This window comes from Sus scrofa, chromosome 13 (assembly GCF_054392235.1).
Source record: "Sus scrofa isolate SSC_HxYL_T2T_F1_AM1 chromosome 13, Sscrofa_HxYL_maternal_Yorkshire_Landrace_v2.0, whole genome shotgun sequence".
Classification (NCBI taxonomy): domain Eukaryota; kingdom Metazoa; phylum Chordata; class Mammalia; order Artiodactyla; family Suidae; genus Sus; species Sus scrofa.
In genome coordinates this window covers 17,301,806-17,321,745 of record NC_139395.1, presented here as the reverse complement: position 1 = coordinate 17,321,745, position 19,940 = coordinate 17,301,806, and the positions used below count along the sequence as shown (strand labels likewise).

General features: G+C 46.4%; 1 protein-coding gene across 1 annotated transcript in view; it reads left to right on the top strand.

Moving 5' to 3' along the window:
* Positions 1–19,940, top strand: part of SH3BP5 (SH3 domain binding protein 5) — an 80,308-nt gene that overhangs the window by 13,684 nt on the left and 46,684 nt on the right. The window contains exon 3 of the mRNA XM_003132063.6: positions 18,997–19,125. Coding sequence (XP_003132111.4) covers positions 18,997–19,125 — 129 coding nt within the window. The remainder of the gene's footprint in view (positions 1–18,996; positions 19,126–19,940) is intronic.

The window sequence follows — 19,940 nt, the reverse complement described above, 5'->3', positions numbered from 1 at the left end:
ACATTTGGACTTTCCATTCTGGCACAGTGGTTAACGAACCTGACTAGTATCCATGAGGATGTGGGTTCAATCCCTGGCCTTGTTCAGTGGGTTAAGAATCCAGTGTTACCTTGAGCTGTGGTGTAGGTCACAGATGTGTCTTGGATCCCGTGTTTCTGTGGCTTAGGCTGACAGCTGCAGCTCTGATTTGACCCCTACTCTGGGAACTTATATATGCTGCACGTTTGGCCCTAAAAAATAAAAAAAGAAAAGAAAAAAAGGAAGACATGCATTTAAAAGAAAAAAGGTCTAGAACAGAGATTCACATTGTGATCCACAGGCTAGGATCTGCTTGTTCACCAATTAAGGTGAAGTAACACATAGAAATTGAGAGCAAGACTTTAGAAACTTTTCTTTTAAATAGTTCACTGTTGCCTTGACATCCAAGTGGCATTTCACCTTTTTAGTTTGTTTTTATTGTATTCTGCAGACGTGTTGATTTGATGTTGGTTGGTGGTGGGGAGGCGAGGGTCCATTACCACACAGTTTGAGAAGCAGGGCTCTAGAAAAACATGTTCCTAGTGGTTGCTGTTCATTGCCAAGAATGCTGGTGATTTAAATTTTTCACTTCTCAATGTTTTCTGAAATATGTACAATGACCATATTTTATAATTTTCAGTAGGCAGGACATGAGGGTGGAGAACGAAGCACTCTTGTGAAAAGATGTTTTCATGAGGCAAAGAAATGAATTTCTGTGGAAGGAATTTTAGGAACGATGAAGGCTGGTGGGAAAAAACTTCCAGTTTGGTATTCCTTGCCCTAACAGTAGATAAACCCTGATGTTGATGGGTTTGCTTGGTGAATTACTTATATTGCTAAGCTCTCATTGTGGTAATTCGTAGATAGAGGGATGGAAAGTGCCTTAAAAACATTTTGGGATTATCTGCAGCCAAGAAACCCTTATTTATAAGATACAAAACAATCACCAAGGTAGCATAGTGGAAAACGTTCCAAATGTTAAGAATATGTAGATCTTCAAACTTAGTTTAGAATAGTTGCAGATTTGAGTAGTAGCACCATTTCTATGTGGATTAAGACTTGTGGGCACATAAAGGCTCTCTTGTCATTCATTGTAGTAACTTAGGCAAAATGAACAGTGTGGGCTGTTGGCTCGAGTATAGAAATAGCCATCAGTATTGAAATGGAGTCTACTGCCTTAAAAAAATCACACGTGTCTTCCCTTTAAGCTGTGAAGACCAGCGAGATGGTGTATGCACTTTCCTGGCCATGTAGCTGGAACCATAATAGGAACTTAGGCACTTGCCTGTGCAATGGGCTGTTTCACAGTGATGTGACTGTGTCCCCAGGTTTATCTAAGATGTGTCCCCTCTGACCCTGATGTGTCTCTGGGTGTCCTCACCTCCAAAGAAGGCAGATCTTTGAGGGGGGCGGGTGACAGATCCTTTGCTGTCTCAGGGGTTGATAGAATCTTCAGAGTCCCCCGTTGGTAGAGTGCTGTGGTCCCTGCAGGCTGTAGCCTTTTTCACATTGAGCTGTTCCTTTTCCCTCTGAGCGTTTATTGTAGGGACTTTTGATGTAGTGGTGTGTGTGTTGGCTGGATGAACTAAACATCTATTGAACCTCATCCTTTGGCAGGGGTCCCAGGTATCTTTGCCCTGCCCTGCTTTCTGAGAGTTACCGAGTCTCTCTTGCCATATTCATGTTTCCTGCAGTAAGGACTGGATCCCTTTCATGCAAGGCGTCTTAACCAAGCTTTGCAAAGCCCCTCTCAGATTGCTGGGAGAGCCAATTTCTTTCATTTCCTTAAAGGAAGGTGGAAAATTTTGTCCTATTCTTGCCTGACTTTTTTCCTTTGCTGTGTCTGGCTGGATTATCCAAGAGATATTAATGCTTGCTCTGACAGAAAGAAGCTGCCAGCGGGGAGACAATGACAGGAACCTCCACTGTTTATTTCACCACCGCCAAGCCTACTGAATGTAAACACTCTTTTTTTTGACATCAGGCTCTCCCAAAGCATGACAAAAGGGGTCCGAGTGTCTTTGTCCACCTGACCGTTTTGTTGCCAGCACACAGAAGCCTTTGGCTTCATCCTGATAGATGGAAAACTATAGATTTGATATTCTCTAACCTCTTGTTATTGGCTTTTTTGGAAGAAGAGATGAAAGGAAGATGTCCTTTCTCATTGTTCTGGTTACTATGTTTACCTAACGAAGGACCCCCAAACATCACAGCTTAAAACAACTGCTTTATTTTGCCCTTGATGTGCGGGTCAGGAATTTGGAGAGGGCTCCGTGGGGTGGTTGTTATGGTTATAGTCATCGGGCGCTGTGCTCATCCGAAGGCCCAACCGAACCAAACTGGACTGGACGTCCGGGAAGGCCCACTCTTGTGTCTGACTGTGAACGCTGCCTCTTGGCTGGGGGCTCAGCAGGTCATGGTCAGTGTGTACATCCAGCCTTCCCAGCACAATGGTCTCAGGTCCCCTGACTTCCTCATGGTGCTTGGCTTCCCACAGTGGGTGTCCCAAGATGACCAGTGGGGGCATCACAGCCTCACAAGTCCCAAGCAGCACTCTTGTCCTATTCTGCTGGTCCAAGCAGTCACAAGCCTGCCCAGAATCAAGAGAAGGGGGATGCAGACTCCATTTTTTTTTTTTTTTTGCCTGTGCCTGCAGCATGCAGAAGTTCCCAGGCCAGGCATTGAACCCAAGCCACTGCAGTGACAACGCTGAGTCCTAAACCCACTGAGCCACTCAAGAACTCTGTAGACTCCGTCTTTTGATGGAAGCAGTACCAAAGCATTTTGAGTCCCATTTTAGAACTGTCACGCTCATGGTGATGATACAGAGACAGTGACTCATTCTAAGGCCTGCAGGACATCCGTTTACTTCATGAACAACCACATTTCACAGTGCCTTGCCAAGTCGCCTTAATGGTTAACCAGCCAGCAGAGCAAGGACTTTGATTAGTACTCTCAGTGACCCTTACATGAGCCAGCAACAATGAAAGCAAGAGGGAGCAGTTTTTAGCAGTGCTATGTGGTCTTGGTGTAAGAAATTATTTGCTGCTTTGCCTATTTCTTGACAGTTTGGTCTGAGAAAATTATGCCATGGATCCAATGCCTATTGGAGAAAATTACTGGCGCCTAGAATCTCAAAGTACAATAGCTGGACAGACACTTTATAAATTCAGGGGGAAGGTTCTCAGACTCCTTGGGCAGCTCTTGACATGCTGCTTTCTTCCCTTTCATGGGTTTTGCTACTGTCCCCACTGCAGAAGTAGGATTTTGGTATTGCACGCATTTGCTTGAAATTAGATCCACTCCCCAAGATAGGACTTGTTCAAGCAAACTACATTAATGCTATGAAAGTTGGGATCAAGAAGGCACAGGAAAACTTGTTTTGGAGCTGATAGAGGAAAAGCATTGGCTTAGGAGTTCAAGAGAGCTGGATTTGAATTCTCCCTCTGCCTCTTCATAAGCTGTGCAGTCTTGGCAAGGATTTTTTTGGTGGTTTTTTTTTTTTTTTTCTTCTTTAGCTTTTCAAGGTTTTTCATTTCCTTCTCTTTAAAGTGGGAAGGGCAGTACCTATCCTGCTGTGCTGTTAAGGATTAAATACGGTGATGTTTGTAAAGTGCCTGGCAATGTTCAACCAGCTTTGGCCCTTTTCTAACCTCTGCCATTTATTGAATAACAGTACCTCCCTAAAAATCACTACTATTTATGTATGTATAACTGATTCACTTTGCTGTACATCTGAAACTAACACAACGTTGTAAATTACCTATACCCCCAAAAGATGTTTTTATATATATTTATCTTGTATAATGTGAGGTACAGGAGGATAGTAGTAAATTAATATACTGCAGAAAAATCATTACTGATTATCGGAACCTTATTATGTCAGGCATTGTGCTGAGTGGTTTATACAGTTTATCCTGTTAGTTCCAGCAACAGCTCTTGAGGACAATGCTGAGAAATGGACGCGCTGAGAGATGGAGTCAGTTCTCATGGGTCACACGACAGGGGGCTGGGGACCAAGCTTTGAATCCAGAAGTCTGAGGCTGGAGCCCATGCCTGAAGTATTTTGAAGATGTGTGCTTGTGTGAAGGCTGCATCTTCTGAGATCCTCACTGAGGCTGGTGAGATGAAAGACTGCTGATCTGGGCCCTAGCGGACCAGGTTTTCAGTCTTTGCCCTGACACTTGCCAGATGCACATCTTTGAGAGGAGCTTCAGTTACCTCGTCTGTGAAATGGGGGCCTCTGAGCTAAATGATGGGCAAAGGCTTTTTCAGCCTTGGTATTGAATGACTGAGATTTAAAAATTTTTATTTTATTGAAGTATAGTTGATCTACAGTGTTGTATTAATTTCTGCTGTACAGCAAAGTGGTTCAGTTATACACATATACATTCATATATATATATATGAACATGAATATATATATTTTATGGCCATACCTGAGGACTGTGGAAGTTCTTGGGCCAGGGATTGAATCAGAACTGCAGCTTCAACCTACGCCACAGCTGTGACGACACTGGATCCCTTAACCACTGTGCTAGGCCAGGAAACAAACCTGTGCCTCCACAGCAACCTGTGCCACTGCAGTTAGATTCTTAACCCACTGTGCCACAGTGGGGACTCCCTCCTTTTAAAATTCTTTTCCATTAAGATTTGTCAAAGGGTATTGAATATAGTTGCCTGTGCTATACAGTAGGGCCTTGTTGTTTATCCCTCCTAGATATAATAGTTTACATCTGCTAATCCTAAACTCCCAATCCTTCCCCTCTCCACCCCTCCTCCCCCTTGGCAACCACAAGTCTCTTCTCTAAGTCTGTGAGTCTGTTTCTCTTTTGTATATAAATTCCTTTGTGTCATATTTTAGATCCATACATAAGTGATACTAAATGATATATACTTTTTTTTTTTTTTTTTTTTTTGGTCTTTTTAAGGCCACACTTGCAGCATCTGGGAATTCCCAGGCTAGGGATCAAATCTGAGCTGTAGCTGCCAGCCTGCACCACAGCCACAGCAACATGGGGTCTGAGCCATGTCTGTTTCCTATACCACAGCTCACGGCAACACTGGATCCCTTAACCCACTGACTCTGGTCAGGGATTGAACCGGCATTCTCATGATTACCAGTCGGTTTTGCCACCTCTGAGCAGCCACAGTGGGAACTCCATGATATGGCTTTCTCTGACTTACTTTACTTAGTGTGATAATCTCATCCATGTTGCTGCAAATGACATTATTTCATTCCTTTTTATGATGAGTATTCCATTGTGTGTATGTATATCTATATCTTCTTTATCCATTCCTCTGTCAGTGGATATTTAGGTTGTTTCCATGTCTTGGCTATTGTGAATAGTGCTACTGTGAACGTTGGGGTGCATGTATCTTTTTGAATTTGGATAGATGTCCAGAGGTGGGATTGCAGGATCATCGGGCAACCTGGTTTTTAGTTTTCTGAGAAACCTCCTTACTGTTTTCCGTAGGGGCTGTACCAGTTTCCTTGAATGACTGAGATTTTGATTGGAAACTAGCTGAATGAATCCCCCTCAGTCTTGATGATAGGTTAAATACAAAATTTTTGTCACCAACTGATGGTGCAGTCAACCTAAAATTTTCTCTTTATTGAAGCAAGACTTGCACATAGTTGAAGAAACGCCCCTGAGAAAGTGAAAGTCCTTTGCCTCATTCCTTCCCAGCCCCAGTTCTACTAGAAGCAACCACTTTTCACGTTTTTAACCATTTCTTCTGGTGGGTCCTTCTGTGTCTCTTAAAGTTATGGCAGTTGGATTTTGACTCTGGGTCCTCTGCATTCTGTGTCCTTTCTTTCTGTTCTGTGAGCTGCAGGCAGGAGGAAGGTTACCCTAGAGGAGCCAGGCAGCAGCTTGCCTGGGGTGCTGGAGGTGCCTGCTCTCCCCAGAGGCCGCACTGCCTGATCCCCGGGGCTTGCCAGGGCCAGGACATGACCTCGCCAGATTGCCCTGATGCTGACATTTGTGTTAATGCTGGAATGGACCTTGTATTGCATAATCACTTGACGAGTGGCTGGGACACGACCCCTGATACACACTCATATGTATGATCTGCCTGAAGTCTAATATTTGCAGATTTTTTTAAAAAGTGGGTCTTGAATTGGAGGAAATACGTTAAGCCCCTCAGCATAAACATGGACATGGTTCTTTTGTGGCTGAATCAGTAAAATGCCACAGCATCAGCAACTCTGCCTCCTAACACACAAAGAATCTTGTGGGTTCAAAAGCATGTGTTTGTCCCTGAATGAAAAGGCAGTGGGTCCTGCCAGCCTTCCCAGCTCTGTGTGTGTGTGTGTGTAGGGTGGTTCTCTAACTTCTGTCCCTCCTCCAGGGACTCAGGACTGGCTCTTGTGCCCGCAGATTTAAAGAGCTTATGGGTTTTCTTTTTTGTGGTGCTTTGAGCCTTGGGCTGTTTTAACAATTTTTTTTTTTTTTTTGGTAATTGGTTCAATCCCATCCTGGTGTCTCCTACCTCTGTAACATCAGTAGAAAAGATGAATTGAGGAATTTTCTGATGGACTAGTGGTTAAAAATCTGGGATTATCTCTTTAGTGGCATGGGTCACTGCTGTGGTGTGGATTTGATCCGTGGCCTGGGAATTTCTGCATGCCACAGGTATGGACAAAAAAAAAAAAAAAAAAGATAAATTGCAAGTGAGCCTTTTCCAAAGTGAAAGACATTCCGCAAAATAACTGGTTCATATTTTTCAAAAATATCAAGGCCATGAAAAATTGAAGAACTGTTTCAAATTAAAGGTGTCTAGGGAGAGACTGACAGATGCAAGGTGGGAGTCCTGGATTGGATCTTGGACCAGGAAAAAAACTTTTTTTCTTTGCTATAAAAGACGTTGGTGGGACGGTTGATGCATTTTGAACAAAGTTACAGACCAGATTAGTGACATCGTGTCTGTGTTAGTTTTCCAATTGCAATCATTGTACTCTGGTTACATAAAAGAAGGTCCCTGTCTTTAGGAAAGATACACCCAAGTATGTCAGGCTGAAGGGGCATCATGTCTGCATCTTAACCTCGTTTTTTTCCCAGTCTAAAGTTATTTAAATTTTGAATTGAAAAAAAAATTTTGAAAGAGCCTTTTCCTTGTTCCCTTCCTGCCAGCTGCCTTAACAGCTTCCACCCAGCGGTGGAATCTTGACGTTGGCCGGAGCTGCGTGGTCCAGGGTGGCGTGGAGCCGGGGCAGCTGCTGTGCTCTGAGGGTTGGGAGCGGATGCCCACCAGCTTGTCTGGAAGCATCCTATAGTCAAACCAGAGTTCTAGAACAGAGTCTTTCCACCTGGGAGGAACCCGGTTCCACCTCGGCCTAAAAAAGCTCTCAGACTTTTGTTAACCTCGGAAGAGGCCAGCTTTAGCAGGACACCACGCTGGCTCCCATCTTTTCTTACTTTCCTTTTCTCCTTTCTCGGTGGAAGGAACCTCTTGGTGGCTCAGGACCAGGCCCAATGGTGAGGTGGCTGGTGGAAAGAGAAAGCAGGGCAGGAACCAAGGCTGTCACACTGCACAGGGCCTGCCCTTGGGTCTGAAGCCGGGGGTAGAATCCCCTACGCTTTGTCCCAAACCACTCAAACAGCTAAACTAAAAGGCAGGATTTTCTGGAAGGTCGAAGGAGTCCTTCAGGGACCCCAAGGGAGGGGAGCATTGTAGAGCCTGGAGCAAAGACCAGGCATCCCGGTGGGCCCTGACAGTCTTGGTTTACACCTGCTGTCCCCGGATCATTGTTCACAGTGTCAGCTTGCACTCACCAAGGCACCTTGGTTGGGTTGGTAAATGCTCTGGTTGGGTCATTGCAGAATTAGGGTCAGGAACTGGGATTGCCTTCCACAACCTTCCTCTGCTACCTTCTGCCTTTCTCTCCTCCTTTTTTTTTGTCTTTTTGCCATTTCTTTGGGCCGCTCCCGCGGCATATGGAGGTTCCCAGGCTAGGGGTCGGATCGGAGCTGTAGCCTCTGGCCTGCACCAGAGCCACAGCAACTCAGGATCCGAGCCGCATCTGCAGCCTACACCAAAGCTCACGGCAACGCTTGATCCTCAGCCCACTGAGCAAGGCCAGGGATCGAACCTGCAACCTCATGGTTCCTAGTCGGATTCGTTAACCACTGAGCCACAACGGGAACTCCTGCCTTTCTCTCCTTTGCATTCTCCTCCCTCTTGGGCATTTCCGCCTGTGTCCCCACCTCTCCCTCCTCTCTTCCTCCATTCCGTCCCCCGGGAAAGGGTCTTGCATCAGAAGCATGGTGGCAGGGCTCTGCTTTTGCAAGGGGCACAGTCCCCACAGAAGCTGGGTTTGGCAGATGCCCCAGGAGGCCTCTGTCTCTGCAGTTGGGGCTTGAGGTAGAAAAGAAGGGCTAAGAGGGATGGAGGGACGCCCTGGTCCCCAGCAGTGATCTGTTGCTTCCAGCTCAGAGGCCCTGGTATTTTCTTCTCCTTTCTTCCTTTTCCATGCATGTTTCCATCCCTTTGGTTGTCCTCAGCAGGTTGAATGAAACTTGCTGGTTGGATGAAACTGGTTGATGGGAAGCTGGGCCTGCAGGGTGCTGGGATATTGTGACCTTGGGGAGCTGGCTTTAGCTCCCTGGGGGCTCCTGCGCTCTCCCACCTTCTTTTTCCACCTCTGCTTCCTTCTGGCTCCTGCACCCTCTTGCTTTGGCCTTTCTCCTCTGGCTCCCTGGACCTCACCTCCATGCTGGCACAGTCTTTCCAATTCTGCCTCTGCCGCGAAATTCCTGAAGGTGAATTCAGATTTAAGGGACTGGCTGCCCTTCTCACAGGGCTGTGATGGCCACTCTCTGTGGCAAGAAAAACCTGGACAGAGGCAAAGAAAGAAGGCAGCAGCAGGAGGGCCCAGGAGCCTGGCGTGATCCCTCCCAGTGGAGAACAGAGTGAAATCCAGGATCCAGGAGCTGGACCTGGGCTGTCCAGGATGGCCTACACAAGCCCCTCGGAGTGACATGAATTATTCCCCAAAAATAAAAATGTATCCTATTGTCTAGCATAGTATCTAGTATCCTGTGATAAACCATAATAGAAAAGAATATGAAAAAGGACATCTATGTATAATTGAATCACTTTGCTATACAGTGGAAATTAACACAACACTGTAAATAAACTATATTTCAATAAAAAAGAAAAATTTTTAAAGGGTCACACCCACGACACATGAAGGTTCCCAGGCTAGGGGTCCAGTCGGAACTACAGCTGCCAGTCTACACCACGGCTACAGCAACACCATATCCAAGCTGCATCTGTGACCTACACCACAGCTCGCAGCAATGCCGGATCCTTAACCCGCTGAGAAAGGCCAGGGAGCCAACCCTCAATGACTTCCTAGTTGGGTTCGTTTCCTCTACACCATGACAGGAACTCCAAAATAAATGTTTTAAAAAATAAAAATTTAATTAAATCCAGTCACTTGCACTGAGCACATTCCAAGTTTTCCTTTAGCCACGTGTAGTGGGTGGTCTCTGTGGCAGGCCGCATGGATGCAGGACATCCACATTGTTGCAGGAAGTTCTAGCTGGCAGCCCTGGAGGGCACTTGACCCCTCTCACCCAAGCTCTGGGGAAGTGCTTCTCCTTGTGTGTGTTCATAGCTGCCACAAACGCTCTTGAAGGATGGATTGGGGCGCTCTCCTCATGGCTCAGCGGAAATGAATCTGACTAGAATCCTTGAGGATGCAGGTTCGATCTCTGGCCTTGCTCACTGTGTTAAGGATCTGGTGTTGCGATGAGCTGTGGTGTAGTTTGCAGACATGCCTTGGATCTGGTGTGGCTGTGGCTGTGGCTGTGGTGTAGGCTGGCAGCTGCAGCTCTGATTCGACCCCTGGCCTGGGAACCTCCATATGCTGCCAGTGTGGTCCTAACACAGACCAAAAAGAAAAAAAAGAAAAAAGAAAAACCATCAAAGGGAGACAACTGTGTTGAAAGCAGGCTTTTTAGTGAAGAATCAGAGACGAGCCCACCTCATAGGGCACAGCTTTCAGAGCAGTATTCTTTTGTCTCCAGTGGATTTCTTGTTTTGCTTGTCAAGTTCTGGTAGGTTCCCTTCTCCGGCAAAGGCTCTGGGCCTGACTCACGTCCTTTTTCTTAAAACGGAGATTAGCAAACATGAGAAAGGGCTGTGGAGACATGGTGGCTGCACATGGAGGTGTTCTTTTTGGGAAATCAGAAGGAGAACAGGCAGGCCTGAGAAAAGAGCAGCTGGTCTGCTGCTGATGAAGTCACTGGTGTTTCCCCAAGCAGGGTCTTTGCAGGGCGGCCGAGGGGAAGAGTGTGGTTTGGTGAGCCTTGGTTTTTGTGGGCAGCAGCTATAATATCTGCTGTGTTAGAGAGTAAAGCAAAGCTGTTCTAAAAATGCGTCTTCATTCATTAATAGAGACAGTAATAAACCCATTACAGGTCAACATAAATCATATATTTGATCAAAAACAATTGTTTCCCCGAACCAGCGAAAAACAATTCATGAAAAGACAGTTGTCATGTTATGGTTTCGAAGCTCTAGATTCCCATTTCTGCTTCTGTATTTTGTCCTGTGATATCACATATCAAGTAGTCTCTGGAAAATTCCCCAAACACTCATGAGAGAAGAAGGCTGACAAAGGCCAGTTAAGGTAAACTTGATTATGAAAGTGGTTTTGACCTTGCAGACTCCCACCAAAGGTCTCAGCACCACCCCCTCCCCCGCCCCGGGCAGACTCCCACCCCCACGTTCCCTGGACCAGACTTTGAGAACCACGGGTGAAAGGAAAGTCATTGGACTGCAGGTCTGTGCTCTGCAGCCTGACGCTTCTCTACGTGTGTGACCTCAGGCCAAGCCACTGCTTCTCCCCAAGGCCGAGTGCTCTGATCTGTAGATTAGGGACCTTCCTTCTTGCAGAGCCTGGCAAGCTTGTCCTCCAGGGGCCTTGTGGGGCTCAGGTCATGCCTGTCAAGTCTTTCCACGAGCAGAACGCAGTGTATTTACAATGGCATTACCGAGGATCTTCTGAAGTTCGGTGTCATCTTTAATTTGTAAGGACAGTTATTTTTAAAAACTGACGTCCCCTCCTCGTCTCGCTTGGTTCTGGGGATGCCTTTGGGAAGGGGCAAGGCTGCCCTTCTCAGCCTACAGGTAAGATCATTGAGGCTGTGGTGAGCGGATTGGCCAGAAAACAGGGGCTTGTCCCCAGTGTGGTGACACCAGCCTGCCATTTTCCAAGGCACAGTGGTGCAGGTCTGGTGTAGCTGGGGTTCTCGGCTGAATCAGGGCTGTATTTTTGACACACTGTGACACATTGAAGCAGTTCTTGGCTTGAATAAATTGCCCTCAGCCTGTCACCTAATGGTTGTGGCACACGCTTTTCAGATTTGAAGATCTGAGGCCTCATTTAGGCCCAGGGAGACCTTCAAGTGCTGATTTAGAAAATAATCAGCTGGTAAACAGACCTGGATGATATGTGGCTTATCTTTCTTAACTGGTAAAAGGTCTGCTCATTCTCCTGAGATGAGCTTGGAGTTCAGAATCGCTTCCCTCCACGGACCATTTACTGCAGGGAAAACAGCCAGCTCCCTCTCGTCCCTGGAAGCTCCTGGGAGCAACCCCCACCCAGACCTTGGGAGACACATTTGCCTGTAATTGTAACAAAGAATCCTGTTCCAGTCTGTTCTCCAACTAGGAAATAAGGCAAACAAGCACAAGGCCAGTTGTGGCCAGCTGGCTTTAAGATGCATTGAAAGAAAGAAGTGCTTTTCACAAGTTAGGTTGAATTGAGTTCCCCAAACTCTGTTCCTTATAAGCTTGGCTTTACTGACAGGGGCAAAAATCCCTCCAGCAGTCACCTGTATTTAGTTACAGTACATGACCTTCCCCTCCCTGAATACATTAGCATGACTCCTTTAAGGCATATTTTTCAAAAAAAAATTTTTTTAAGGGACTCTGAGAGATTCAGATTTTTTTGAAGGCTGAATTCAATTGCAAATGGCAGAAATCCAATTGCAAGTAGCTTAAACAAAACAAATCAGTGGTGACACTGTGTGTGTGTGTGTATGTGTCTGTGTGTGTGTGTGTGTATGGGTGCTGTTTTGGCTCTGGGGAAGTCTGGAGTATAGGGTTAGATTGTAAAGTATTGGTAGGTCCAAGATTTCACGGTGTCATTGGGACTTCTTCCTTTACTCCCTCTCTCCCTGTTTCTGGCAGGCTCTCCCCTCATGGTGCCAATATAGCTGCCATCTCCCACAGTTTTCATTCTATCCTCTCAGTCATCTCTGTGGAAAAGTTTCCTCTAACAGTTTCAGAAAAGCCCCAAAATAAAATCTTTACTGGTTCTGATGGGTCACATGCACTCCCTCAACAATCACTGAGGCTAGGAGTATCCACGACTGATTGGTCAGGTGTAGAACCAGTTCTGGGACCAGGGTGAAGCCCAGGAAAATCAGGGCTGTTATGTTGGGACAGGCAGGAAAGATTTTGGTTTGTGGGTTCCTACACCTCGGTGTTTGTGAAGAATCGTTGCTCATGTAGCCAAGACCCATTGTGGGATGGTAAAAGAACTGGGTCCACTCTGTTTTATCAGGGAGAAAGCTGGCTTTGTGTTGAGCTTTTCATGCGTCTTGGATGAATAGACTTGGTGGTGGCTGGCTATTGGCCAGCCATGCGTCACCATCCCTGGCAGCACAGCCTCTTCTGCAGAGGCAGATGCGGATGTCAGGTCTCTTGGGTTCAACATCCTTTGATGGTCACACACTTAACCAGGCTGGAGGTCCCTGAACCTGCTGACCAGACTCATCTGAGGACCTCAGTCCACTCTTTGGTGAAACCCAGATTTGAGCTGGTCACACCTCTGCTTAAAAATCCACTGTGGTATTTAACTGCAGTTTAGAAAGAGGCAAAAGACAAAACAAGTACAAAACTCCCGTTAGTATCCCATCCTCCCACCCCATCCCCATTTTTTTTTTCTCCCCTAAAGGCAGTTCAATAGATTAGTTTAACTTGTTTTATTATTTAGGTATTTACTTCTTTGTCTCTAAATAGCAGGCTTTGTATGGCTACTACTACTACTTTTTTTTTCTACTACTTTATATGTGGCATATAAAGTTCCCAGGCTAGGGGTCCAATCGGAGCTACAGTGGCCAGCCTACACCACAGCCACAGCAATGCCAGATCCGAGCCACGTCTGTGACCTACACCACAGCTCATGGCAATGCCAGATCCCCGACCCAGTGAGGGGGGCCAGGGATCAAACCTGCATCCTCCTGGATAATAGTCAGTTTCCAGTGTGCCATGACCGGAACTCCCTCTGTGGCTACTTGTTGACTTTTTAGTTTTAGATTTTATTTGCCAACACCATCGATGAAGTTTTTGTCTCTTTCTTCCCTCTTTCACCACCACACACCCACTTTTCCCCTTCTCTTTCCTCCAGTAGGTCGGTCGGTCTCTCTCTCTCTCTCTGTGTGTGTGTATATATATATATATATATATATATATATATATTCTTTTTTCCTGAGTTTTTAAAGAAGGGAAGACCTTAAAAGGTGTGTTTAAGACATGGAACGAAGAAATGATCTGTAAATGATGGAAGCAGTGTTTTCTTTTTTAGGACTTTCTTTCAGTTATCAGTTTTAGAAACATCTTGGTTCAGCGAACTGAAACAGCAGACAAGTTACATTTTCAGTGTCTCAGTTCCTTTAAGTGGTCGATACAGTACTTTGAGATGCAGAGGATGTAGGAAGGAACCTGAAATAAGAGAAAGGAAGAAGAGTAGAAGGCAGTAGGGAGAAGGGAGAAGGCTGGGTCAGAAATCAGTGTTCAAAAAATTTCACCGAGTCAGGACTAGGAGGGAATTCCATAAATTCAAAAAAGTGTGTCTACTAAGAACCTAAAGAACATGTTACTTAATGGTGAAGCTTTAGAGGTAATCATTATATTTAGAGTCAGATAAGGGTGCTATCAGTAATGGCTTCTTTTCAGCATTGAACTGGAGGTCTAGCCAATACAATAAGACAAGAAAAAGGAAGTATACGAATTACAGAGGAAGAAATCAATGTCTAATGCCCACCTACTATTAATTTAACCCTTCAATTCGAAGGAGACGGGTGTGGTGCATTGTTCCAACAGAACCATACTGTAGTCAATGTTAGGTGTTTACATTTTGCAGCCAGGGAAGTCCTACTCACAGCTGCTGCCTAGTGAGCAGCGATTACTTTTCCTTTTTGTGGCAGACCAGTCTTCAGGCATTTCTGAAGTTGGAAGTCAGTTGAAACTCAGGAGAAACCCACCCTGTCTCCCATTACTCATGGGATCAAGTTCTAGCTCCTTAATGTGGCGTGTGTGCCCTTCGTTCCTCCAAGAACCCAGTCCTTATACCTGTTGCCCTTTTCCATGGCTGGTCCCTCAGCCTCAATGCCCCCTGTCTCTGTCTGGTGAGATCTTCTTCCCTACAAGGCCTGGCTGGGATGACACTTTCTTCTGGTGGCCTTTCCAGTTGTGGGTCTGCTACCTAGTGGGTAGACCGAGGTCTTAGTTCTTACCACACTTCTTTATTTACTGCTTGAGTTTATTTTTTTATTATTATTTTTTAAATTACTCAAACGAATTTATCACATCTGTAGTTGTATAATGATCATCACAATCCAGTTTCACAGGATTTCCATCCCACAACCCAAACTGCTTGGGTTTAAATGTTGGCTCCACCACGCCCCAGCTTTGTTTCCTTGGGCAAGCTACCTGTCTGTCTCTCTGCACCTCAGTTTCCCTCTTTGCGAAATGTGAATAACAACCATAGCACCTTATTGCAGGCACTGATTCAATTAAAGCGTTCCTAACATCCATGTCTGCTCCACAGGAAACTGTACCATCTGTTCCCTGCATCCTCCTCTCACACAGACAGGGTTGGTGGGTTATAGTCACTGGAGCCCAGAATAGCTTGGGGCAAATCCACAGTCAGGGAGGGCTGGACGGGGTGGGGGGAGCTCATCGAGTAAAGGAGGCTGGGTGTGCCTCAGGTACAGAGGGGAGGGGCTGGGAAGGACAGGCTCTAAGGGGTATCTTCTCCATTTCCAGCCAGTGGTTGCTAGGGAGGAATGGGGGCTCAGTGCTGCCAGATCATCTGATTAAAAAATGTTTTTGTTTTTTTTTTAATGAGAAATTTTCAAATCCACATTAAAAAAAAGGAATATGGGAGTTCCTGTTGTGGCTCAGCAGAAATGAATCTGACTAGTATCCATGAGGACATGGGTTTGATCCTTGGCCTCGCTCAGTGGGTTAAGGATCCAGTGTTGCCTTGAGCTGTGGGGTAGGTCACAGATGAGGCTCAGATCTGGTGTTGCTGTGGCGTAGGCTGGCGGCTACAACTGTGAATATATATATATATATATATTTCCCCCCGTCCCCCTGCTGTTTAGTACACAGCAAACACACCAAAAGCACTAAGCCTGTTGGCCCACAGGTTACGGGCTACTGGTTTGGGGCCCAATTCTCATTTCCCAGAGGAGTTGCAGAGTGATGGGGGACCTGCCCTGGGTCTCATGATGACTGATGTGACCCCGATTTTCCCACCTGTGGTCTGGATGTGGGTGGCATTGGTGTTCCCTCCGCCTGGGCGGTGAGGGCGAGGATTCACTGGTGCGTGTGGGTGCATCTGCAAAGCATCTGCCTACACAGTGCAACAGGCCATTACCTCCGTTGTGTCAGCTGCCTCCACCTCATAGCCACTCTCTTGGTGTTGTTTAATCAGATCATAGGTCTCTTTTTATGCCAGGGGACGAAAGTGAGTTGTGCTGATTGTACCTACTGTGTGCCTGGGAACCATTAGGTGTTTCGCCTTTGCATTCTCCTTTGCTCCTTCCAGCAGCCCTCCCTCTGAGATGGAAAGTAACTGTATTATAGGTAATAGAAATGATTCATAAAGAAGTTACCTGGGAGTTCCCATTGTGGCACAGTGGAAGTGAACCTGACTAGGAACTATGAGGTTGTGTGTTCCATCCCTGGCCTCCCTCAGTGGGTTAAGGATCTGGCGTTGCCGTGAACTGTGGTATAGGTGGCAGACACGGCTCGGATCCCTTGTTGCTGGGGCTGGTGTAGCCAGCAGCTGTAGTTCCAATTAGACCCCTAGGCTGGGAACCTTCAAATGCCACAGGTGTGGCCCTAAAAAAAAAAAAAAAGGAAGTTACCTGATCAGGGCCTCACAGAAGGCGGTTCACCAGGCTTGGATCCATCTTTCTGATAAAAATCCTGAGCTTTGGACAACACGCTGCCTCCCATGTACTGGAAGTCAAGTCCAGCAGAAGCTCAGTGAAGCTGGGCTTGTCCCTGGGCAGCCCTCACATCTTCATGGACAAGCCTGGTCTTGTTCGGTCTGTGGCAGTGGTAGCAGTAGCATGTGACAGCAGGCCTGGCTGCATAGGAGGGAAGGCAGGGAAAAATCAAGCCAAGGTGCACTGGGGGCGGGACCAAGGCCTGGGTCAGAAGCAGGATGGGGCCCAGGAGGTGAGATGCTCCTGTACAATCAAAGGCTGTATCCTCATCTAGAACCTTCAAATCCATCTAGAAAGCCCACGGCGTGAGATGATGCGCAGAAGGAAATTAGATGTGGCCAGGGCCTTCCTTACCGCTGCAAGCCATCCCACTGGCCCAAGAGACCCCTCTGATTTTATGTTTAGAAATAGTTTTCACATAGTGTGACAGTCCCTTTGCAGCCAGAGGAGCACACGTGTTTTACCAGCAGCTGTCTGCTCTTGGGGCTGCCCCACGGCTGGTGATCATGTGTTGTTCCTTTTTCCGTGAGCACCATTTGCCTTCTCAAATGCACGCATATCCCCCCACTCCTGGGTGTGGCTCTGCCAGGCCAGTGGCCAAGGGAAGCAGGTAGAGGGGATGTGGGGTCTATGAAGCCCTGACCAACCCTCCAGGGTGTCCTTCTAGACCTGGGCCTACATGTCTTCTTTTGAATTTTGTTTTCCATCCTGTGACATCCATAGATGTGGTTTCCTGACTGCCACGGTGTGGTAAAGCCTGGCCTGTTCTTCCCGCCCAGCCTCTTTCGAGGTGCACCTTTCTGCAGCATCTCCAGGAGGGGTGGCCGTCCTGACCTCTGTGGAATGACCTCCACATTCCAGACTTCCAACTTCCTTCGGCTTCTGGAAACCATCACACCAACTCCCTCCCCCTCCCGGTGAGCATGGCTTCGCTGCCTGCTCTGGACTCACAGTTTCCTCCCCATCCTAAGTGCCCCTTCATGCTTCAGGCTTCTGTGCAGATGGTCCCCTTTGGAAGTTTCCTTGGAGTCTCTCTCTAACCCCTCGCCTTACCTGGCCTGCTGAGGTTCTCTACCCTGTGTTCTGGGGCACCTCGTCTGGGGCCCTGTTCCCACCTTGTCTGGGGTGCCTCGTCTGGGGCACCATTCCCATCCTGGTCCAGAATCTCCTGCCTGCCTCACCCACCAGATCAGAAGTGCCCTGAAGGCAGGGGTCAAGCCCAAGGCCGAGCACAGGGGTTTGGCATGTGGGAAATTTGTACCCACTGTTTTTTTAATATTTTTTGAAATATCATTAATTTATAGTGTTGTGTTAGTTTCAGGTGTACAGCACTTTGATTCAATTATCTATATTGTATATAATAATATATATATAATATATAATAATATATAATATATAATAATATATAATAATATAGGTAACATGTAATATAGATAATATATATTAATATATATTCACATATGTACACATATGTTTATATTCAGATTTTTTTCCCTTATAGGTTATTATAAGATATTGAGTACAGAAGGTTCTTGTTGGTGTCTGTTTTATATGTAGTAGTGTGTGTGTTTTAATCCCAAACTCCTAATTTATCCTTCCTTCCCCAGCCGCCTCCTCACCTCCCCATTGTTTAATGTTGACCATGTTACGTGGTTGAGGACGCTGCGAGAGGGCAGCCAGTGGCACTCTCATTAGGTTCTAAGTTGCCGGCGGTGTCTGGACTGGACATCTTCTCCTGAGGACCTGGACAGAGCCTGATAGAGTGGTCACTGGGCACATTGTTTAAATTTAAATAGATAAATAAAATGATACATTTAGATAGACATAAATTAAAAACTCATTTCCTCAATCTTAGTAGCCCGTGTCCAGTAGCCACATGTGGCCAGGGGCTGCCGTGCTGGCCAGTGCAGATGATAGGACACTTCAGATATCATCACAGGTTCTCCTGGACGGTGCTGCTCTAGACACAGCCTTGTAAAGGTATTAACTCAGGGCTTTGTGGGTCTCATGGAGGCCCTTGTGGATATTTCTTGTTAGGTAAAGCAGATTTCCCCAGGTTCCTTTTTTTTAAAAAAAAAATTTATTTTATTGAAGTGTAGTTGATTTACAATGTTGTCTTAATTTCTGCTGTACAGCAAAGTGATATGAACCATATCATTTTCTTTTGCATATGGTTTATAGCAGGATATTGACTAAAATTCCCTGTGCTATGCAGTAGAACCTTGTTGTTTATGTATCCTATATATAATAGTTTGCATCTGCTAACCCCAATCTCCATGTCCTTCCCTCCCCCTCCATCCCCCCCTGGCAACCATAAGTCCATTCTCTATGTCTGGGGATCTGTTTCTGTTTTGTAAATAAGTTCATTTGTGTCCTATTTTAGATCTGACATGTAAATGACATTATGGGTTATCATGATATTTGTCTTGCTCTGTCTGACTTACTTCACTTAGCATGATCATCTCTAGGTCTATCCATGTTGCTGCAGATGGCATTATTTCATTCTTTTTTATGGCTGAGTACTATTCCGTTATATATATTACCACATCTTCTTTATCCACTCTTCTGTTGATGGATATTTAGGTTGTTTCCATGTCTTGGCTGTTGTGAATACTGCTGCTATGAACATTGGAGTGCATGTATCTTTTCAAGTTACAATTTTGTTCCATGGGTTCCTTCTTAAGCTTGAACTGTGTCCTTGATTTCCCATCTGCAGGACATTCGTCAGAAGTTCCGCTCTGTTCTGGTTGAAGCGACAGTGAAACTGGATGAACTGGTGAAGAAAATTGGCAAAGCCGTGGAAGATGCGAAGCCCTACTGGGAGGCACGGAGGGTGGCGAGGCAGGTACGCTTCTACCCATCACCCTGCATGCACGCCATGGGTACCTCTGACTCTTGAGCCTCCCGCTGAAGGTCCGGAGTGCAGAATAGCCATGACCTTGTCAGTAGCTGCATTTGGAGTCAGCCTCTTATTTTATTCCCCCCACAACCTGTCTTTACTCCAACTTTTGGTACTATTAATAGAGTGTGGTTGCTGGCATTTGGATGTCTCTGCCAGTGAGTGCCACCTGGCTGCCGGTGTGGGTACTGGGGTCCCCCTCTCAGATAGCTGGGCTGGCTCATGTGAACCAGGGTCTGTGTTTAGAATATCAGGCTTATCCTCTGCCCTCGCTCATGACTGCCTGTCGGGCATCAGGAGGCACAGCCCCTCTCACGTGTTCTCCTTCCTAGTTTGGAAGAAATTAGCCATTTGCTTCTCCTGAAACACTGATTCTTTGTCCTCAAAGCCCAAATAGGCAACTGAGGGACGGGGAAGGAAAGGGGTGGCAGAGGGGGCTCTGGCCAGGCAACTGCTGGGGCCTCGTGGAGCTCTGTTCTGGTTTCAGAGTGTGTCTTCCTTGGATGGCCACTGACGTGGGGCATCCCCCAGTCTGATAGCCAGGTCCTGTGAACGGGAAGGAAAAGAGTTCCCGACACCTGGAGGTGCCTGCTGTATGCTGGGCCCTGGGCTGGGACCTTTCATATCTCTTAGCCCATATGGGCTTCCTGCTCAGGGAACTCTTAGCAGTTAGTCTAGATTGAGTTCCTGTCCCTGCTCTGTGCTTATATGATGGGAGATGCTACCCCGCCCCTGCCCCAGCATCTCTACTTGTAAGCAGA